This window comes from Opisthocomus hoazin, chromosome 6 (genome assembly GCF_030867145.1).
Source record: "Opisthocomus hoazin isolate bOpiHoa1 chromosome 6, bOpiHoa1.hap1, whole genome shotgun sequence".
NCBI lineage: Eukaryota > Metazoa > Chordata > Aves > Opisthocomiformes > Opisthocomidae > Opisthocomus > Opisthocomus hoazin.
In genome coordinates, this window is record NC_134419.1 from 33,596,432 (window position 1) to 33,619,639 (window position 23,208).

Here is a 23,208-nt window from a genome sequence, read left to right on the forward strand (position 1 = left end):
TATATCTTTCAAAATCCAACCTTCAGCAAAGCATACTGCCTGTAAAGGATTAGTGCCCAGTGAGTCTCTAAAAACTGCTAATAAAGCTTTATATTTTAGCGAATGTTAGTGGTTACTTTTAGGAGTGGAAGGAAGAATGCTTATTTCCCATATAACTGCCAACCACTTAGTAATTTTTGCTCAGTGCTGAACTCCAGATGTGAATGCTGTCTTGGGTACAGTGTTTAGGGGCTTCTGAGCAACCCGCCTCTCCCCTAAATCTTCTGTCGAATATTCAGTGCCCGTGCTATGAGTGTTTTCTACTGCGTTCTCCTGCCCTGAATCAGCATGGGTATACTTAAATACAAACAACCAAACAAAAATCCCACTCAGGTATTGAGCCATTATAAAGTTTTGTTGAAGTTAACTACTGTTTTGAGGAAAATCTAAAACAGTAGCTGCTGGGTGTTGCTTTGGAGTTCCTTCTGCGTGTGAGCCTTGCCACAGACTGGAGTGATTAAAACAGAATAATAATTTGGTTTAAGTGTTAAGTGTATTTGACTTTCTTTTTGGCATGCTAGCATAGAAAATTTACCTTCCCTACCCAAAATGAAAGATTTCCTACATTTATTTTGTATGTGTTCTGTATTTTCTTCCTCTGTTTCAGAAGGAAAACTTTCTGGCAGTGCCCTTGCTGAGCCTTTCAATTGGTCACCTCCTGCTAAGGCTTGCTGGGCTGCGGGCACTTTTCGTTGTGGTACAATTTCTGCCTGTACCTCTGGGAGAAGAAGTGCAGGGCTGTAAATTCCCACTTGGTGGGAAGCTCCCCAAACCCTTTCATATGGTTTTTGGTTTGTAGAGTATTCACAGAACGAGTGATTGGATTCTGATTGTTTTTATATGCCCAGCTGCCTGGGCTAATTACCTGATGTAGTCCTGAAACTCCTCCATGCCTTCTCGGGGGGTTTGTGTTGCTGCGATTTGGTAAGGGAACTGGTACAGCTGCTGATGCTGCGGGGCTGCCAGGGGAAAACCGAGTGGAGTTCCCCTTTGGGCCTGCTGGAAAGCAGAGCCGTGCCTTCCCTGAGGTTTTTTGTGAGGTCGGGGTTTTTCCACATATTTTTGTAGGACTTGTGGTGCCCTAGCAGATTGTGCCTGGCTCATCCTCACTGTGTAAATGAGGGGAGTGGAGTGTAGGTGAAGCTTGGTTTTGACCAGTTGGGCTTTCAGAAATAGTGGGCATTAGCTGGGTAACACAAGACTGCTGCTTTCAAAACTTGGGTTTAATCCTATTTGCTTTTCTGTGCTTGCCAATGAAGCTCGTTAGCAAAACTGTGCTTCCAGAAAATTGCTGTTGCCCGCTTACAGATGCAGCGTGGTGTGTGCAGAACGGAAAATTTGTTATCACTGAGCAATAGAGTAGTTAACCAGGGAGGTTGTGTGGTCATCTTTTTAGCAGTATTTTGAGAGCAAATTAAGCAAACTTGTGCTAGTGTAAAAGTGTAAGTGGGACTGCATGATCTTTCCATGTGCCTTTCAGCCTCGCAGTGTGGTGGGTTTAGCGTTTAAAAATGTGTGTGGGAGAATCATCCCTGTGGTGTTTGTCAGCTGAAGGGGAACGACTTGTTTTCTTTGTCTGCTTAGGGAAAACTTAATTGATCAAGAATGTGAAAAACTTGCCAATAGAAAAATGAAGTGTGTCTGTCTTGTCGTCTTCTGCTAAATCTGGTGGTTCGTTCCAGGCTAAAAGTTGTGTCTGAGTTACAGCAAAACAGGACTTAAGATACTGCCAGGTTCTTAAGAGGAGAAAAGTTTCTCTTGCCATCTGTGGGTAGTTACATTTTAAGATATGTTATACCTTTAGAACTTCAAAAAAAGTCCGGACTGCTGTCTTTTAAAGCTTTGAGGCTTTTCAAGTATTTGAATAAAATGAAAATTCCTTTAGCTGTCAAACTGCCTTACTGAGTTGAGTGGAGGGCTTTTGCATTTGAACTTCGAGTTGAACTAAAGCATGGGCTGAATTTATATTTGGTTAGGAAATGGTGCAGAATAGCTATCACAGTATATCAAGATGATATATCATCTAACGGAGATGCGTGAAAGATAATTTTTCGAACTGTGGTTTGTGCTGATTTGGCTTTGGACCAACAAACTCAGGGAAACTTGACTTGACTGAACTGCCAAGTCCAGCTGGTCAAGGAGGTACTTGAGAACATTCTTGAAGTGAGAAAATGTGTAAGCAAGTTGTACCAAGTTTGCTGGCAGGCAACGTATTTTTGCACCAGGATGAGTCATTCTAATGCAAATTCAGCATGAGGCAGTGAAAGAAAATACATGGACAAAAAAGCTTGTTAAAAGATGCTTGCCAATATGAAGAGCCGTTTGCACCGTCGGAACCTCTTGCCGTCCTCGGGGACCTCAGACCTGTGCCCACTAGGAGTCTCTGGTCCCCAGCAAAGGCTCTGCAGTAGGGTCTGGTCGAGGAACAGGCGATGCTGCTTTGCTCTCCAGTTGCTGTGGTTTGCCACTGATGCAGGACCAGTATGGTAGCCAGGCTGCCCTCTCTTATCCTGGCTTAGCCATGGTAGATGCAGCTGTGTTACATAGAAGTTCTTTTTTAGGTGGAAATGAGAAACAGAGCATGCTAATGTTAGACCTACTTTACTAATTCCCGTGGCCTCTAGGAAGCATTGAAATAACTTCTATACATTTTATTAAAGATTATAGTGATAATCACTTTAGTGTAGCTTGTTGCAAGCTTATGAAATATAAAAGGCAGTTTGCTTTATGGCTACTGAAGAGATTGGCGCTAAAGGCTCTCATTCTGTAAGCCTGTGAGTATTGCCTTCCAAAAAATGTGTGCTGGAAAAAAAAATAATCTTTCTGGTAGAAGTTGAGGTCCAGCTGTATTGTCACAGGGCTGTGCATTTATACAGCACCTGCCAGCAGTTGCCCTGAGGCAGGGGGTTGAGGCTCTCTTCATCGAAGTTCTCCAGGCAACACCTGGTCAGAACTTTATGGAAAGAAAGCCTTTCCAGTGGTGCTATTTGTCTTTTCCCCTTTAAAGCTTAGTACTGAACACAGTGGAAGGCAGTTCTGCACAAGTCATTTTCAGAGGAGCAGTCTTGGCTTTGAAAGGGCAGAGCCTTTTTGCCTGGAGGAGGATTTTGGGCTGGTGTTTGCTGGAGCAGTACTGCGTGAGCCGCTCAGTAGGATTCACGGCTTTGGCAACGCAGGTCGTGTTCTCAGCTCAAAGAAAAAGTTTGCACAACTGGCAGTTGTTTAAAGCGCCAGCCAAACTGCATTAGCTTGGCTGGCCATTCAAAAAAGAGACTTCTGCACCTGAGCGCGTCAGCTTTTCCTCCGGAGCAGTGGCATTTCTCGCTGCCAAGTCACAGCATTGCAGCGTTGGCTCCGCTTTGTGCTTGACGAGACTTGCAGGTCAGCGTCGCAGTGGCTCCCGAGGCGCAGCGCGCAGAAGGGGTTGCTGTCCTGCCTCGGCACTCCTTAGCTGCTTGTTCTCATCGTGCTTGCTGCGGCAGTGGGGAGGGCATCGCTGAGGCCCGTCCTTACCTCTGTGTGGGCGAGGCAGACGTGGTTCTGGGGCTTTCAGCTTTCTCATGACATATCTAAAATTTTGCTTGCTTGTCTGTCGGTAATAATAGGTTGTCTCTTCTTCCAGTGTTCCCTGTTAGGGGAAAAAAAAGTAGTAACACCTTCTTGAAAGAAATCAACTAAAAGAAGTTATCTTAAATAGATTAAATTTGTGAAGCAGGTGAGGAAAGTACGGCTGTACTTCTGGCACCGGTTAAGATAATCTTAACTGAATGAAAGCCCTTGGAGCATCCCATTGCTTCTTGGATGGAACACTGTGGGGACTATGGTGAGTTGCTTTAGATAATTCTTGCATTTAATAAATAGGAATTTTGTGAAAGAGCTTACCGATGTACATCTTCCTAGTGAAGCGCTGGCACTGTTAATGGTATCTTTTTAATCCTGATGTGGATCTCAAAACCCTCCCTATAATTTGAGGCCAGTAGGCAGAACCCAGAACAACCTGAAAAACTGTTTTTACAGTCCCCACAGCTTCACGTTGGCAAGGAGGAGTATGTGCTTGTGTCTGAAGCCTCTTTAGGGATTAGGTGGTGCTTTCTCCTGGCTCTCCATTCTTTCCCAAGCTAGCATCTGACTTTCATGTGAGTCACAATGTGACTTTCGTCTAGGTTTTTCTTTTCTTTTTTTTTTTTTTTTTTTTTTGCTGAGGGAGGCAGGTGGAAGTGGGTATTTCATATGTTAGGAGGATTTCATGTCTGGTGTGGAAAGCTTGCACTCCTTGCAAATATATGTAAACATTTGAGTGTAGCAAAGGGGAAGGGACGTGTTCCACCAAACCCCGGCCAAACAAGGCAGCTTTCTGTCCCTTCTGCCTCTGCCTGCCCTGTGTTAATTGTGTTGGGCAGACAGGCCAGCACTGCTGCCCTGTGATGTCTTATGGACCGCTGACACAGTGCTTAGCTGTAGCATCTCGGTTGCCTGCTCCAGCCAGCCGCCGATGGCCACTCGTAAATATGTAGTTATTGAGGACTGTGTGCCGGTGTTCCTCTACTCAAGAAACTATTTGCCAGCCTCCGTCAGCACTGGGGGTTTGCAGGTGATGCTCAGCGAAGGAGTGGTAGTGGGTCACCTGTAGCTGCCATGCTTTCTCTGTTACGTATGGGCTTCTTTTGTGAAAACCTGATCAAACCGTGCCTTCAGGGAGGCAGTGCAAGGAAGAGGTGATTGAGAAAGCCATAGTCTTGTTGTCGCCTCTTCTTAAGGAAAGCTAGTGCAGCACAGAGAGGCAGGAGGGCCGTAGCGGTGTGCTGACAGGCACCGTTGGGAGTGTGCTTTGCTCTGCGGTGGCTGCTGCGTTTCACATGTGACGGCTTAAAGTTAGTATCAGGTTCCCAGTTACAGGTAAGCAGGTATCACTGCTGCAAGCTCGAAATACAGTGTGAGGGATTCTTGGTTTATATTTTTTTCTGAAAGAGACTTAAGCTAAGCAGGGAAAAGTGAACAGTCGGCTTTGGTTATGGTGTGAATTAGAAGAAATCATACTGTTAAACAGCGGTAGCTCAAATCCGTACTGCAGGGAGTAAACTTACAGCAGTGTAGGCTTTAGGCAGTCTCTGTGGAACTGGGCCCACCTTCTCTACTCACTGTTGCATGACTATGCTTTAGCATAATTCAGTTATTTTGGTCACTCCGTTTCTAATTTATTGTTTTATTGCTTTCTTACAGGCAGGCAGAAGTCCTGAAGGCTGACATGACAGGTAATTGCCTTTATTATACAGTTGATCTAGCTGGTTGTGCTTGATTCCTGGTTTTCTTTTCCTTTTGTGTTCCTTATGCTTATTGTTCGTAAGAATTCTCTGGAAAGTGTGTGACATTATGTTAAAGCTTTCTCCTCTATATATAAATAAATAGCATTTTAACAACTGTGCCCCTCTCTTCTGTATCTAAAATACATGTATTTTTAAAGTTGACTTTGGGTGTTCTAAAGCATTTGGAAATGGGAGGTCACGTCCCTACTCCCCTGCGAGAGATTCCTGTCCAGACTGCCACAGAACTGCTGTACTTGGGATTAGTAAGGATCTGGATGGTTTTGAGAATCCTGGGCGATGGAGATGTTGATCTGAATGCTACCACATGTTAGGAAAGTGCAGCCCGTAGATGCTAGGAAGTGCTACAAGCTGTGTCTTAAGCTGTATGTATTTATGAATGGAAATGGTTTATCTTAATGCGTCAGCCATGCAGTACAAGCAGCTTGCGTAACGAACCTGTGCTCAGCCGTCCTTCCCACCTCGGTGTTGTACATGTAGCAGGTTGGCGTAGTCCCTGTAGGAGTGTTCTAACTGCCTGGATCCACCTGACCCAGCAGAAGCAGCTGCAGCAGCAGCAGAACAGTTTCCCTGGGGTGAGACCCATCCCCTGTGCTCCCGCAGTCCCAGCTCAGGTGATTTTACGAGGCATGGGAAATCGGACTCTATAGCTCGAGGTAGCAGGGAGCAGTGTTTGTGTTCACCCTCAGTGATGGAAACCAGATGGCTACCAAAGAGTTAGAAAATGGTAAGCATGCAGCAGTACTTGCCCACAGTGTTCTCCTGAACATCAACAGCCTTGGCTCCAGGGATTATTCTATTAAGAATCCCTTGGTGGATTTCTTTTCTGCTTTTTTCAGGCTACTTTGGAAATTTTTCTAAATTTGTCCAGTGGCAAGAAGTTCTGCGGCTTAGTGACTTACAGAGACTCCTTCTGTCTTTTTTTTTCTTTTTGAACTTGCTAGCTGCTGACTCTGCTCATGTCTGGTTCTGGTGTTGTAGGAGACCGGTCAGTTGATCCCCAGTCCCTCCCTCTGTAGGTCTTGTATTTCACTGTTCTGATGAATCGGTGATAAAAGTAGGTGTTTGGCGTTGGATATTTTACACTGTACGATGCTTTTTCATTTGGTAGGTGAGTGAAAAATCAGTTGGAATAACTCCATGAGTTTGAGTGTTACAAAAACTGTTGTACCTTTGTTTTTTTCTTTTTATTGCTCAGATTCGAAGCTGGGTCCAGCAGAAGTCTGGACGTCCAGGCAGGCTCTACAGGACTTATATCAGAAAATGCTAGTGACCGATTTGGAATATGCTTTAGATAAAAAAGTGGAGCAGGACCTGTAAGTACCTCAGTAAATTTGTATGTGTATGTGATCTGGGCTGATGAGCAGGAGACCCTGAAGGTTCCAGAGAAGCGATTGTATCCTGTGAAATGGTTGTCTTATTTCCTTTAAAATGAGAGCTGTGCTGTGGGTGAAACAGGAGAATGCACTGTGGACTCGATGAAGAGCATTCAGTGGGTTAATGTGTTATCTCTGGCAGTGAGCAGCAGCCGTGTCATGACCTGGCACTTTGAGCAAGGTCGAACGGGAGTGGAGTAGCTGCTGAAAAACCCTTGCTTTTAACCCCTTTGAGGTAGAGCTGAGCAGAGGAGGAATATCAGGAGAGAACTTTTTTTAGTGTGCCATAAGCACCCTGGTGTCAGGGGAAGATCCTACTGGGTTTTCTCCATGCCCTGAGCCCATTCCCCATTATTTAAGATGCAGACATGGGTTGTAATAGGTTTAGTTAAGAGAAGCATGTGGCTCCTGAGGGAAGCAAGATGCGTAGGCTGGCTGAGTTGTCCTGTCCATGCCTCCAGATGCTGAATGATTTTGAACTGATATTTCTGTACCTCACATCCTGCTCTCAGAGAGCTATGCTGCCTACACCAAAATGATTACAGATAAATATTAATGCTGTTACAGTGTTATCTAAACAATATCAGGATTGGTTTCTCTAGTTATGAGAGGTGGGGAAAGGTATTTCTTCTGTATTTAACATCATTTGTGATATGAATGTTGCCTGAATTTGAATAGATTTCATTTTCATGTCTGATGCTATGTAATTAAACAGTTCTTTCCCGTTGTTTATGCTGTGCGCATTGTCACTTCCAGAGTAAAAAAAGGAAAATGCTTGTTTTGTTTTCAGTTGGAATCATGCCTTTAAAAATCAGATCACAACACTACAGGGTCAGGCGAAAAACAGAGCAAATCCAAATCGGAGCGAAGTTCAGGCGAACCTTTCTCTGTTCTTAGAGGCAGCTAGTGGCTTCTACACACAGGTGAGTTGTGAAAAATGATGTTGGCTGTGGTATATTTGCGTAGTCTGGAAGCAAGCGTGCTTTCAGCCTTACACCATTTGCGTGTGGGTCCTTTTACAAAGCTTCGGCTGTTAGATCTCCGTGCTGCTCCAGAAACCGCTCATGAGCGATAAGCTCCAATGTCGTACCAGCATGTAATCTATCTGAGGAAAAGGGGGAAGATGGCTCGTACTGTATCAATTCCTAGTTAGATTCTTAACATCTGCAAAGCAACCCCAGTTTTTTTCCCCAGAACCTGTGTGATTACCTTCTTTTTCCTTCAGCAGTGCTTTTTGGAAAGCAAATTATTTAAAGCAGCCAGTTTGACAGGCTGTGACGTGGCTGCCAAGCGTTCTCTACCATCGCCACCATTTGTCATGCAAAAGCCTTGTTCTTCCCTGCAGTGTATTGGGGAATTTTGCTCTCTTTGTGTGTGACACCACAGACTCGGTCGTCTTTCTCTGTTTGCTGTGATGTTAATCGTCCCGTCTTTAGTCTAAAGATTTTGCTCAGGCAAGATACCTGCTCTCCAACGGCGCTGTCTGTGTAAGCGACAGCTTTGAAAGAGAGCATGAATTCTCCTAAATCAGCATGTTGGAAGATGTCACGTTTCTCTCTTCTATCCAGCTTTCATCTGTGAAATCCCTCTCGTTTGGGGATTTTTATCTACCGTATAAAAGCCAGAGCAAAAAGGGAGGGAGGTGTAACACAAACCTTTCTCTGCAGTGAGCAGAAGCACCGCATCCTATGTTCAGCTGTTGATAGAGCGCGCATCTCTGTCAGCACTGGGCTTTCTATATGCCTTTATCTGGAAGTGGAACCCTGCTGCAGGTCTGGTTTATCTGGAGACGGAGGATGTTCCCAGCTGGGAGAAAGTCTGTCAATTCCAGCTTGCGTTTTTAACCCTGTAGCACAGAAGAAGAAACGCTTCTCATGGCTACACGGTGACTGTTACTTCGCAGAGTATTTGCTGGACTCCGTTAGGAAAAACTTCAACAGCACTGATTAGAATGGCAAAGTTCAGATTTTCCTTGAATCAGCTTTTGAGATATTTGATCAAGCAGCTGATGCCTTGTTCTTTGAAAGAGTCTCGCTGTTAGTGTAGCACAAATATTTACTGACAACTCAGCCACGGAACGGTTAGCTGCTGTTGCCTTGCGTTGCCTACAAACTTGGTTTTGTTCAGGCTTCCCTCTAAAGTTGAAGTCAGGGTAGTGCCATTTCTTATGTTGGAACAAGCTGCTTCGGAGGATGAGGGCATCCCTTTATGTTCTTTTCAGAGAATGGTCTTCATCCAGGCAGAAAAAAAGACTGTGTTCCTCTTAAGAGTGGCCTATAAAAAAACCCAACCAAACAAAACCCCAAAACAAACACAAAAGCAAGATTTTTAGACCTCTGGAAGTCAATATCCACTGATACTTGCTCAGTAATTTATGTATCATGGGAATTGAGTTGCTTAGTGGTTTGGGATGCACAGCTCTGTCTTACAGAAGAGAAGCAGGACTTTTCTTCGTGGCTGTAGGCAGAATAATGCAGCGTGGAGCTCAGTGACTTCTGCCTAGAGAATGTAATTTCAAGTCTCTCTTTCAGTAACCTAGGCTTGTTCTCTTCAAGTATGTTTAGCTAATCCACGCCTCCGAGTGATGCTCTGTTGGTTTGTCTGTTGTTTCAGTACTTTCCTGATTACTGTCTCTAGCTGCTACTAAACTAGACCTGTTTTTCCAGTTATTACAGGAATTGTGCACAGTTTTTAATGTAGACTTGCCATGTCGTGTAAAGTCTTCCCAGCTGGGAATCATTAGCAATAAACAGACGCACACCAGCGCCATAGTGAAGCCGCAGTCTAGCTCCTGCTCTTACATCTGCCAGCACTGCCTTGTCCACCTTGGAGATATTGGTGAGTTTTTGAAGGAAAAACTGGGTTCTGCATGTGTTCAGCCATCCTAGAGAGGGATCAGTGCATACCCTGGGTGACTGCTAGACTGAGCGCGCTCCAAATGAGTAGCTAATAGCTGATTGTAGGTTTGGTGGTTGCTGCAGGGGAAAGGTCTGGAAAGCAGCGCTGCTAGACTTTTCTAATGTGTGTTACACATTAACGCATGGAGACAGTTAATCACAAGCTTTCTAGTGATTTGCTAAAATCTGTCTTCTAGCATGCTAATCATTTTATAGCTGGTAGGCATAGTGAAATGTTGAAACCGGTAACTATTACAAAAGCTTGTTGCAGCAGGCTAGCGTACTTCTCCATTTCGGAACATTACTTTTAAATCTTGTATGCAAAGGCAACAGTTACACACCCAGCCTTTCATAAACGACGTTTCTCTTTTACCTTAAGTTCAACAGATTTATGTCTTCGTTGACTGGAGTAGAACTAGGTGTTGTAGAAAGTTCTCTTTTCACAGGAATCTGCAATTGCTTTTGTAGTAACCTAAAAGTAGATCTAGATGCTGATTGTGCCAAGAAGTATGAACAGGATTTCTAGCTGTTTGGATGGGACGCTGTTGGCACAACATCTTTCTAAGTAAGAGCTAGTAAGCTGTGACAATAGGATCTGAGGAAAAAGAACCACCTTAAAATTCAGCGTTTTCAATCTTCATGCTGCTTGGTGTAATTGTATGTTCTTCTGATGCTTATTTCTAAGCTAAGTGTAAAGTGCTCTTCAGGTAAACTGGGTTGTATTAAAGTAAATGTGGAGAGTTGAATTTTATGCCTCAATCTGTTTTTTTTTTTCCTGTTTGCTTAGCTCGCTATAGGAATCAGACCAGCCAGGCAGAGTCTTACTACAGACATGCAGCTCAGCTTGTCCCTTCCAATGGTGAGTCTGAGATACCTTTTAGGTTCATCATTCCAGAGGAAGATTTGGGGTATTGCTCTTCTTGTATGGCAGTTGGAAACTTGAGATTTTGTATAAGCCTTCCTCCCTAAATACCAAAAACAATCATGCAACAAAGCCTAACTTGTTGGTAAATCATTTAGATAATAGCTATTTGCCTGATCTGTGTTACTTGTCTCCTTTTTGTAAAGATTAAAAAACCCAAGAAGTTAATGCACAGCTTCACTCCAAGGCTTCACAAGTGCTACATTATACTGTGTTAGTTTCATGTGTTACAAAGTACAATTAGTGAAAACTTGCCTACCAGTGGCATTTTTTTCTTTTGTTTGTTCAAGTGCCAGTTTGTAAAGTTTCGTAGCTAAAATCGGACTTTTTAAGTCGCTCGTGCAAGTTAAGAGCTTCTTTAGTTCAGGTATCTAGCTTTTTACACCATATTTGTTGTCCAATTTTAAAGCATGTGTTTAAAAAAAAAAAATCACAACACAAAAAAAACCCCACCACCAGCAAATAAGAAAAAATGTACTGCAAGTTTGGAAGCTTTTTCCTTTGAGTGGTACGGTATGAGGTTGGAGTAAAAGGGTCAGCAGATGAATCTTAACCTCGTATGATGAAGGTTTTAGAACTTTGTGCTCCGTTTTAAAGTGCCCACGCTTATTCAGAAATTTGGCACTCTTCACTCCATGACAACTTGTTGGACAACTTGTCTTTTTCTCTCTTAGGTCAGCCTTATAATCAGTTGGCTATTCTAGCTTCCTCCAAAGGAGACCACTTGACCACAATTTTCTACTACTGCAGAAGCATTGCTGTGAAGTTTCCTTTCCCAGCTGCCTCCACTAACCTACAAAAAGCACTTTCTAAAGCACTGGAAAGGTAAGACTAAGCAGAAAGTGTTTCTGCTCAGACAAGATGGAGGAGACTTCTTCCAAACATACCTCCTTTGCCAGAAGTTATTCATATTGGTAGTAGAAACAGAAGTTCGTCGACCCCCATACAGTCAGAACATACTGGAATAAAGAATAGTTTGTGTCTGGGATGCTTCTGAGCGTGAACAGCGAATGCAGGAAATAAGTATATGGTGCCAATGTGAAAAAGTAGCTTTGTGTGGGCATTCACTCCATAGAAAAAGTATGTAATGTTATGTGCAGCTGTGTCTAATTCCAAAGACTGAAGTTGGGTATTTCTGTTCTGAATGTAGTCGTGATGAGGTGAAGACTCGATGGAGCGTGTCTGACTTCATCAAGGCATTTATTAAATTCCATGGCCATGTGTACCTGAGTAAGAGCTTGGAGAAGCTGAGCCCTCTTCGAGAAAAGCTGGAAGAACAGTTCAAGGTTAGTCCTAACAACATATTAATTAGTGTATTGAGGAGAGTATTTTTAGCAGCCATATTCTGAAATTACAGCCCAATAATTACATTTTCACGTGCTAAAATACAGGAAGCTCAAGTAGCCAGTTGTTTTGGTTTAACCTGGCAGCCAGCAACTAGGACCATGCAGCTCCCTCGCTCTCTGCCCGTGGCAGTGGGACGGCGAGGAGAATGGACAAAAAGTAAAACTCTGTGTTGGGATAGGGACAGCTTAATAAAACAACAAAAGAAGGAATAATAATAAAGAATATGCAAAACAAGTGATAACACGGTACGATGTTCTGACCGCCTGACAACTGATTGCGCAGCTAGTCCCTGAGCAGAAATCGCGGGACTCGCTAAATCCACAGAAAAGTGGAACTCCCAGAAAAGGTACCTGCCCTCCAGCCAACCCCCATTTATATACTGAATACGACGTCTATGGGGTGGAATATTTCCGTTGGCCAGCTTGGGTTAGCTGCCTGGCTGTGCTCCCTCCCAGCTCTTGTACACCTGCTCATTAGCCAAACATGGGAAACTGAAAAAAGCTCCTTGATTTCTTAGCAACAGCTAAAAACATCAGTGTTACCAACATCCTTCTCATGCTAAACTCAGAACACAGCAAGAAGAAAACTGACTCTCTCCCAGCTGAAACCAGGACACCAGTTACAGAAGGTTTGCATTGAAGCTAACACTGGATAGTTCTGACTTCTGCAGATAGCAGGATTTTTTTGTCACTTGACCCGTGCTGCGTTACTGGTGGAAATACAGGAGAAATCAATGACTGTAGTTGATTTGCTGCTCTTTAACTGGAGTGATTCTTGGATACCTGTTAAAAGCACCTGATTCATCTGGGAAGCCTTGGCTTAGTTGCCTCAGGAATTTCGAGAGGTTAATTTTTGGATGGTGTTTACTCACTCCCATTGGTTATTAACACTGCTTTTAATCTTCCTCAGACAACTTGCTTCTCCTGTCAGCAGTTTGCCTTTAAAAACAATATTCCAGTGCAACCTTAATTTGCGTGTAGGCTAGAACTGTTCAGAACATGTTTCCTCTGGGAAATCCACGGGTACCTATTAATTATGTAGCCAGCTCATTAAGCTGGACAGTATAGCAAAGATTGAAACAAAGATAATTTTGTAAGGTATTTATACAAAGTACTAGAGTTTCAAAGTGGACATTATATTAACTGTTACGTGCCTTTTGGAAACTGCTCTGCTTCAGCAGCATCCTCATTTGTGGAAAATGAGCAGGTAGTATGGATGCATTCAACAGAGCAAATGTAGATGCTTTTCAAAATGAAGAAAGAGGGAAATGGTCTTAGCAATATAAAGAATTATGAATGTTCTTCACAGTGCCTGTTTGCATTTTTGCATTGAATTGGGCTGATAGAGCAAGGTCCAAATATTCCTTAAAATAAAACAAACAGACAAAAAATCCCCACAACTTGTGAATTCTGTGAGCGTTGAATGTGAGCTGCTTGAACGCTGGGAGTTCAAGTAATGTTGTTTCCAAATGAAATAATTGTATCTCTCTCCTTGTGCGTGAGGGTGGCTGTTGAACAAGTACTGCTTTTTCCACAATGCTTATAATCAATAATTATGAGCATTGCTCAGGCACATGGAACAGTGTTTATTTTTCTGGACTGATCCAGAGTGTTAAAAGAGAGCTAATTGAGCCTTGCTTTGTTGCTTAGATTACTTTTTGGTTTACATTATGCAACATAAGGCTTAATTTACTAGGGAGCAGCTCTTCTGACTGAAGTGGGTTGAATGTGGATGTGAAATTGGCTGTATGGTGGGTAGTCACTTTTAACCATGTGGCTGACTTGACCTCTGAGGAGAGCAGTTGTAGGGTTAGGAGTGTTCAGCCAGGCCCGTGAGTCCGCTGCTGACAGCTCTGCCGGTCTCTGGGCTTGATGCCCTGAACTAAAAATCAAGGTTGAACACAGAGCTCAAGCCTTTTCCTGGTGCTTGCACTGGTTACTGTGCTTGCCTCCCTGACTGTTGTGTCCGAAGATGAGTTTGTTATGGTTTGGGATATCTCCTTTTTTTCCACAATGCTCCAAAAAAAGCATTGAAGTTGCTTTTCCTGTTCTGAGAAAGGTGTCTTTTGCAGCATAGTTACTGAAACGCATTTTTAAATAGCTCACGCTGTGTTAGTCCACCATGGCATTCCATGACCCACGAAGTCGGATGTAGAGTAGTCTTTAATACGTAACTGCACAGGATTTAGATTTTCCTGTTTTTTTTTTTTTAAAATGTCACCTTCTCCGTACTGTTTCTTTGAAAGACTGAAAAATACAGTGGATATTCATGCCTCTGCACAATTCTTGCGGTTGTGCTGCAGTGCTGTCATTGCACATTAAAGTGACACTTGCTGTCAAAGAGAACCGTCAAGGGGGTGTTGGTTTGTTGTGCGTATGAGTTGATGTACGAGCAACAACCTTGGACCTAACAGTGGCCATCTGCCCGTGCTCTCCTGGGAAGCCCAGTGCCGTGCTAATAGGGATGACCTGAAAAGAAAATCTAGAATGAATGTTGCCTAAGGGCAGAAGCATTAGTCAAGCAGTGAAGCAGCAGCTACTAATCCTTTCAAGTGTGTGCTTTGCTATATAAAAATCCATACATTGACTGCGTGTTTTTGTTGCAGAGGTTGTTATTCCAAAAGGCCTTCAATTCTCAGCAGTTAGTACATATTACTGTCATCAATCTGTTTCAACTACATCACCTGCGAGACTTCAGCAACGAAACGGAGCAACACAGCTACAGCCAGGATGAGCAGCTCTGCTGGACACAGTTACTAGCTCTCTTCAGTGAGTTATGAAAACCAGTTGATTTTTGTACTGCTCTTTTGTTTTTACGTGGGATCCATTAGTAATTTCCTGTCAGCGTCTAGCTTAATGGTTGTGTGAGATAAGCAATGAGAAGGGACGTTACGGGAGAAAGGTAAGAGAGGAGATGGTTGCGCAGGATTATTTATGTCTTAGTGCTGGATTTCTGTGCCCTGGACTTAGTCCATTTGAAGACCTACAGAACTCTGCATCTTTTTCCTGGTTCTGGAAGAACACTTTAACTTGGGTGCAAAGTTGGATCAAGTTTGGCAGTGGGTAGTACCACACATGGGGGGCTGCTCCACGGTTGGCCGCAATGCGCTTTGAGTTGCTTTGAATGGAGCTAGTTATGATTCAACAGGACTGAAGGTGAAGTTGGCTGAACTAGGACCTCACCTGCTTCTGTGCTCTTGATAATATCAACCAGCAGAGAAGTGGGAGTGAGCACAGAGCATTTTAGATTCTAGCCACATAATGCTGATTTGCTTAACCTGATCCGGCCCGTGATCAGCTTGGCCTTGTTCGTAAACACCTAAATTGCTGAGTAGCTGAATTTCTGTGGATTCCAGCCTGGAGCTGATTTTGAAAGCACCATGGTCACACTGGTGCGGTTTCTGTTTCTCAGCTGTGTGCTCTGGTGGATCTGAGCTGGGTGCCTTCCTGCAGAGTTGGCTGCAGTGGATTTCTGTGCCTGCTGGGCTGGGAAAGAGGATAAAATGCAGATTGAGAAATGATCAGCTCAACTATCTTAAATAAATGAATGAATAGTTTTGTGATAGGCTTGTCTCACTGGATTTTGTTAACTTACCAAAATTATTTGCCGTGATACTTAAAGAGAAGGGGGAAAAACCACCAAGGTTCTGCTTCATGGTAGAAAACTCCGTTGAGAAAAGATGTTCTAATCTGCTGGTGGATTTTTTTAGCGTCAAGTAATTGGGCTGTTTTGTTCTAAAGAACTAGCTCTTAAAGATAGTTTTTTATGGATGGCATGTGTTTGATTAGGTTATTTGGTCAGCTTTAAGGTGTCATTCCTGCATCGATTTTGGTTTGTTTCTTTTTGTTTTTCTCCTGCTCTGTTTCTAGTGTTCTTTCTTGGAGTTCTGTGCAAGTGTCCTTTACAAAATGACTACCAGGAGGACTCTGGGGCCGCATATCCTCTTCCGGCTGTGAAGGTTTCAATGGACTGGCTGAAGCTAAGGCCCAGTGTTTTCCAGGAGGCAGTGGTCGATGAAAGACGGTAGTGAGTGTTAATCTTTCTTTTGATACATTTGACTGCATAAAGTAAAAATATCTGATGATCCACAAATTAGTAATAGGAAAAGTGATCATACAGCTCATTATTCCAGACAGCAAAATGATAGAGAATGTATGTGCTAAAAAGTTCATGAAACAAAACATGAGACTTGGGGGCTCCATGAGCAAATTCACTGTTTTAATTGGCTTTTGGTTTGCATGTAACTTTTTTTTTTTACGATCAGAGGGATCTACTTCATAATGTCTGAGTTGAGCATGACCACTGAGTGTACCCTTACTCTGATCTATTGAAATTGTTTCTCATATTTATTGAGGTAGGTGACAGGAGAATACTTACCTTAATTTTGTGCGTGAAGCCATCTCTTGGGCAGTGCTGGAATCCAGTTTTCTTGGCTCGTCATCCAGGAATTAAACTGAATTTGGTACAGGGGGTCTCTAAATGTCAGCACAGATGTTACTGTTCTGTGCTGTTGCTGTGATTTTTCACTTCTGCCTCTAATCTCAAATTTAGGCTTAAATAGTTCAAAACTCACCAGCCTGTTAACTTTTCAAGAATTGTAGCCATTTAATAAAGTGTTTCTGGCCTCCTAGATGTTTCTTCAGATTGAAGTGACTGTTACTGACACAGCTGGATGAGTATTTTTCCTAGGGTGGCCACTATAAGGAAAACAGTGTGAAGCCAGCTTGCTTGGCTGATCTTGTGCGATGTGCCGCAGTGGTTTCAGCTCTCTGTGCAGCGTGCGCTGTAAGATGCGATTCTAGCCAAGGCTCACGCTGTCTGTGCATTGAAGTGTGGGGAGCAGGGGTCCCTATTAACCTCAGTTTGCTAAATGAGCAAGAAGACTTGCTCAAATGTGTGCAAAACCTCAAGCCTTGGAGCTCTGGGACCTTCAATTCCAGAGTTCCTGAAGGCAAGATTAAGGAAAATAAGAGTTCACAAATTGTTTTGAGATAGTAATAACTATTGCTGTATGCCTATTCTGAAGGAAGACTTTATACCAGTATTTTAATAGGGAAGATTACTACCTGATGTAAAGTAGTCCTTGCAGAGAGGAGATGCAGGCAGTACTTTATGGAGTAGCAAAAAGAATCTTTGGATGGGAGTGTATATGTTGAGTTAGCCAGAGTAGGTCCCTCTGTCCATAGAGCTATCAGGCTCTCTTTAAAGAACATACCTGGGTTTTACGTCTGTGATGTGATAACATGATGTCCTCAGGTACTCTTCATACAAAGGAGCCATGAAGTGGGCAGCAAACAGCTGTAAAATGCACAGGTGAAGTTTAAAAGAAAGTGAAGTACCACTAGGATTTGTCAGAATGGGCATTAGCTAGCAGCCCTCACGTTTGTTGGCTCTAAGAAGTCGAGAGGACTGTCCGTCTTCCCCACTGTTTGTAAGGATGAGAGTTTTATTTTTTATTTCTGTTGGAAGATCCCAATGACAGTCATTGTTTGCAGACTACACAAACGCACACACAGAGCCACACACCCTTTATTGGCCTCTGTTTAATAACATGATGTCTGTTTTATATTGAAAAGTCTGCCTTTCTCTGAATTCATACTTAGTTGTGCTCTTGGTTCAAGAAATAACTTGTATTCCTTTTTAAGCTTTTGGTTGTCCGCACTCTGTTTTTTACTTTCCTATAGACAATTAATCCTACCCCAGACTGGATGAGCATCCAAAGTAGAAAGGAAGTGTGTTTACCTACAAAAGTAGATGAATCTGAAGGCAGGATCTGAGGACAGAAACTACTATATCAATACTAGTGTCTGCTCTTTGGAAAGGAGTTTTCCAAACCTGCCCTGTGGAAGCCACGTTAGGTCTAGATTTTCACGTGCGTCACTACATCACTCTTCTTTAGAGATCTCTTATTATGAAATCTCATTATTTCAGATGTTGTACAGGAAGATTGCAGTTTATTGTAGGTTGTAACAGACTTGCACTCTCCTTTTTTTTCCTCCTTCAGTTCCTTGTCAGTCAGGGGAAGGAGCTGTTGCTTAGTTTAGCACAGAGAATAAGCCTAACCGTAACGTTTCCAGTCCCTGCGGCGGCCGTGCAGGAAAGCAGCTGACCTCAGGCTTTCGGGTGCTGTTTCGGTTTCGGCTGCCGCCGGCAACAAAAGCGCCACGCGGCCGCCCCTCCCCCCGCCGGCGTGCGGAGGAGAATGAAAAGAAAGAGGCAGAAACCGGTGGGTCGGGATAAGGGCAGTTTAACAGAACAGCAAACAGAGGGAAAACAGGAACAACAACGATACAAATAAGGAGAAAACACAACAACGAACCGTCCGGCCCAGACAGCCGCTCTCGCGAACAGCACTGGCGCTGCGCCCCCCTAAGCCGCGAGAGCCTTCCCGCTGCGCCGCCCCCCCCCCACCGGAACCCAGCGTGACGGCACATGGTATGGAATACTGGGCTCTGTTTGGCCAGGTGGGGTCAGCCCCCACCCCCCGGCTGTGCCCCTTCCTGGAGTCCAGTGAAAATTAACCCTGTCCTGGCCAAACCCAGGACACTATCCACCCCTTATTCCATACCATCTACATCATGCCCAGGTCCCCCATTGTCCAGTTGATCACCACCACTTCTCCTGTCTCCAGATATCATTCCCTTAGTCTATGGATCATCACTCTAAAGTGTCCGTTGAGTTCATTTAATCCATGACTTCAGGCTCCATCTGTCATAATGGTCTTCTGTGGCAGGAGAGGTGATGTGTGGTGATGGGCGGTCACTTGCTGCATCCGGAGCTCACGGCTGATGTATCTGGTGCGGCCCGTGCCCACAGTCTGCAGGAGATGTTGATCTTGATGAAGTTGCTGGATGCCAGTTGTTGAAAACCAGGTCCAGTTCCATCATCGCTGTGCTCTGCTAGGTTTTCATCGGAAAAGTCCATCCTTCTTTAATCTGGACGATTCTTACTATGCTACTACTGGTACAAAATATAACAATTATAACAGTGATAACAGACAGTGACAGGGTTATTTAACAACTAACTTTATACAATTTATTTATGGACTATTCTCGCCCAAAATCAAATCCCCATGAGGTACACATCGGACTTCCCCCATCCTTCCGCATTACCCACCAGGTACACCCAGGTCCTTGAGCAAAAGCAATCCCCCGGACGGGCTTGCCTTTGCCCGAGGCAGGACTAACCCAAACCGTCTTCCCTAACATGTTCCGCATGTGCACTACAGGGACTTTATCCCCTTCTACGGGGCGCTGAGGTTTTGACTGGGCAGGACCAGCCCGGTTGGTGGACCCTCTGGTGTTAACCAACCAGGTGGCCTTTGCTAAATGGGTATCCCAATTTTTGAAAGTCCCACCCCCCATTGCCCTCAAAGTGGTTTTTAGCAGCCCATTGTAACGTTCAGTCTTTCCAGAGGCTGGTGCATGGTAGGGGATGTGATACACCCACTCGATACCGTGTTCTTTGGCCCAGGTGTCTATGAGGCTGTTGCGAAAGTGAGTCCCGTTGTCTGACTCGATTCTTTCGGGAGTGCCATGTCGCCACAGGACTTGTTTTTCCAGGCCCAGGATGGTATTCCGGGCGGTGGCATGGGGCACAGGGTAGGTTTCCAGCCATCCAGTGGTGGCCTCCACCATTGTGAGCACATAGCGCTTGCCTTGGCGGGTTTGTGGCAGTGTGATGTAGTCAATCTGCCAAGCCTCCCCATATTTATATTTTAGCCATCGTCCTCCATACCACTGAGGCTTTACCCGCTTGGCTTGCTTGATTGCAGCGCATGTCTCACATTCATGGATAACCTGTGCAATAGTGTCCATGGTCAAGTCCACCCCTCGGTCACGAGCCCATCGGTATGTCGCGTCTCTTCCTTGGTGGCCCGAGGTGTCATGGGCCCACCGAGCTATAAAGAGTTCACCCTTATGTTGCCAGTCCAGATCCACCTGAGCCACTTCAGTCTTAGCAGCCTGATCTACCTGGTGGTTGTTTTGATGTTCTTCAGTGGCCCGACTCTTAGGGACGTGGGCGTCCACGTGACGGACTTTTACAGCCAACTGCTCTAGCTGGGCAGCAATATCTTGCCACAATGGGGCAGCCCAGATAGGTTTGCCTCTGCGCTGCCAGTTGTTCTTCTTCCATTGCTGCAGCCACCCCCACAAGGCATTGGCCACCATCCAAGAGTCGGTGTAAAGATAGAGCACTGGCCACTTCTCTTGACTGGCAAAGTCTAAAGCCAGCTGGATGGCTTTCACCTCTGCAAACTGGCTGGACTCACCTTCTCCCTCGGCAGTTTCTGCGACTTGTCGTGTAGGGCTCCATACAGCAGCCTTCCACCTCCGCTGCTTCCCCACAATGCGACAGGATCCATCCGTGAACAGGGCATACTGTTTCTCATCTTCTGGCAGCTGGTTATACAGTGGGGCCTCTTCAGCACGTGTCACCTCCTCCTCTGGCGATGCTCCAAAATCTTTGCCTTCTGGCCAGTCCATGATGACCTCCAGAATTCCTGGGCGACTGGGGTTTCCCATTCGGGCGCGCTGGGTGATCAGAGCGACCCACTTACTCCACGTAGCATCGGTGGCATGATGCGTAGAGGGGACCCTCTCTTTGAACATCCAGCCCAGGACCGGCAATCGTGGAGCTAGGAGGAGCTGTGCTTCAGTGCCGACCACTTCTGAAGCAGCTCGAACGCCTTCATATGCTGCCAGAATCTCTTTTTCAGTGGGAGTATAGCGGGCCTCGGATCCTTTGTATCCCCGGCTCCAGAACCCCAGGGGTCGACCTCGAGTCTCCCCTGGTGCTTTCTGCCAGAGACTCCAGGTTGGGCCATTCTCCCCGGCTGCGGTGTAGAGCACGTTTTTAACATCTTGCCCTGACCGGACTGGACCAAGGGCTACGGCATGAACTATCTCCCGTTTAATCTGTTCAAATGCCTGTCGTTGCTCAGGGCCCCATTCAAAATCATTCTTCTTCCGGGTCACGTGGTACAGAGGACTCACAATTTGGCTGTAATTTGGGATGTGCATCCTCCAAAAACCCACAACACCTAAGAAGGCCTGTGCTTCCTTTTTGCTGGTTGGTGGAGACATAGCTGCTATTTTGTTGATGACATCCATTGGGATTTGACGGCGCCCATCCTGCCATTTTATTCCCAAAAACTGGATCTCTTGCGCAGGTCCCTTGACTTTACTTTGCTTAATGGCGAAACCGGCTTTCAGAAGGATCTGAACTATTTTCTCCCCTTTCTCGAAAACCTCCTCCGCTGTGTCGCCCCATATAATGATGTCGTCGATGTACTGCAGATGTTCTGGGGCTTCACCCTTTTCCAGTGCAGTCTGGATTAGTCCATGGCAAATGGTGGGACTGTGTTTCCACCCCTGGGGCAGTCGATTCCAGGTGTACTGGATGCCCCTCCAGGTGAAAGCAAACTGTGGCCTGCACTCTGCTGCCAAAGGGATGGAGAAGAATGCATTAGCGATGTCAATTGTAGCGTACCACTTGGCTGCCTTTGACTCCAGCTGATATTGAAGTTCTAGCATGTCTGGCACAGCAGCACTCAGCGGTGGTGTGACTTCATTCAGGCCACGGTAGTCTATTGTCAGTCTCCACTCTCCAGTAGATTTTCTCACTGGCCATATGGGACTATTAAAGGGTGAGCGAGTTTTGCTGATCACTCCTTGACTCTCCAGCTGGCGGATCAGCTGATGAATGGGGAGAAGGGAGTCTCGGTTGGTACGATACTGTCGCTGGTGCACCGTTGTGGTCGCGATTGGCACCTGTTGTTCTTCAACCCTCAGCAACCCCACAACGGAAGGATCCTCCGAGAGACCAGGCAAAATGGACAGCTGTTTAATTTCCTCCGTCTCCACAGCAGCTATGCCAAAAGCCCACCGATACGCCTTTGGGTCCTTGAAATAGCCTCTCCTAAGATAGTCTATCCCAAGGATGCACGGAGCCTCGGGGCCAGTTACAATGGGGTGCTTCTGCCAGTCCTGCCCAGTGAGGCTCACTTCAGCCTCCAGTACACTCAGCTCTTGGGACCCCCCTGTCACTCCCGAAATGCAAATGGACTCTGACCCTTTGAACTCTGATGGCATTAAAGTACACTGTGCACCACTGTCCACTAGAGCTTCATACTCTTGCGGATCTGACGTGCCAGGCCACCGAATCCACACCGTCCAATAGACACGGTTGTCCCTTTCCTCCACCTGGCTGGAGGCAGGGCCCCTCTAATCCTCGTCAGAGAATTTGCTGCTCACTTGCTGTAAAAATGACTTGGAGGTCCCCTCCAGAGGATCAGAATCAAGGTCAAACTTTCTACCTGGTCTGGAGAGCTGGCTTCTGGAAACTGGAGCGGCACTTTTCCTAACAGAATCCCCTTTGGTGATTGTTTTACCTTGCAACTCACGTACTCGGGCCTCTAGACTTGAGGTGGGTTTTCCGTCCCACTTCCTCATGTCCTCTCCGTGGTCACGCAGGTAAAACCACAGGTTGCCTCGGGGTGTATAGCCTCTGTATTCCCTCTCCTGAGCAGAGAAACGCTTGCCCCTAATAGCTGAGACACTGGCCCGTACAGGTGGGGAGTAAGACATACTCTGTTCGAGTCGCTGGACCTTCTGGGACAATTTATTTACAGCTGAGACAAGGGAGGAAGAGAGACTTTCCTCATATTGCCAGAGTCTGACAGCCACCTCGTCCACTGTTGGTGCGTCTTTACCTTTCCAGTTTACAACTGCCAGTGAGTTGGCATGTGAGGAGGGTGCACTCCGCACAAACTTCCTCCACATGGATTGTGAGCACTGGAGTTCATCTGAGTCTGTGGGTACCTGCTCATCGTCTGTGTCACAGTAAACCAGCTCCCGCACAGCTAATTCCCTCAAGTACTGAATACCCCTTTCCATATTGGTCCACTTGCCAGGACAGCATACAAAATCGTCACTGAAGGGGTACCTCTCCCTCACGCCTGACAGAAGTCTCCTCCAGAGGCTGAGGACTTGTTCCTTTTTCCCAATGGCCTTGTCAATGCCCCCATCCCTGGCCAGGGATCCCAGCTGCTTGGCTTCCTTGCCCTCTAATTCTAAGCTGCTGGCCCCGTTATCCCAGCACCGCAGCAGCCAGGTGACAATGTGCTCGCCTGGGTGGCGGCTGAAATCTTTCTGCATGTCTCGCAGCTCGCCCAGGGACAGGGACCGGGTGATGATCTCTGTCTCTATCTCCCGCGATGACCCTGGCTCATCATCATCCCTCCCAGAGCGATCTGCTCTCTTTGTGTCTTTCTTTAGTTTTACAGGGGCGACTATTTAACTAAC

The 23,208-nt window shown here is 45.4% G+C and overlaps 1 protein-coding gene across 5 annotated transcripts in view; it reads left to right on the plus strand.

Annotated features, from left to right (window-relative positions):
- The window catches only part of LOC104333995 (SMG7 nonsense mediated mRNA decay factor), a 58,441-nt gene that overhangs the window by 16,189 nt on the left and 19,044 nt on the right, over nucleotides 1-23,208 (plus strand). For 4 of the 5 annotated variants that reach the window (XM_075422669.1, XM_075422674.1, XM_075422673.1 and 1 more), the window contains 9 exons: nucleotides 5,260-5,291; nucleotides 6,559-6,676; nucleotides 7,527-7,659; nucleotides 9,403-9,574; nucleotides 10,421-10,492; nucleotides 11,230-11,380; nucleotides 11,706-11,841; nucleotides 14,508-14,670; nucleotides 15,772-15,928. In XM_075422669.1, coding sequence (XP_075278784.1) covers nucleotides 5,260-5,291; nucleotides 6,559-6,676; nucleotides 7,527-7,659; nucleotides 9,403-9,574; nucleotides 10,421-10,492; nucleotides 11,230-11,380; nucleotides 11,706-11,841; nucleotides 14,508-14,670; nucleotides 15,772-15,928 — 1,134 coding nt within the window. The remainder of the gene's footprint in view (nucleotides 1-5,259; nucleotides 5,292-6,558; nucleotides 6,677-7,526; nucleotides 7,660-9,402; nucleotides 9,575-10,420; nucleotides 10,493-11,229; nucleotides 11,381-11,705; nucleotides 11,842-14,507; nucleotides 14,671-15,771; nucleotides 15,929-23,208) is intronic. The other variant, XM_075422671.1, reaches the window with a different exon arrangement.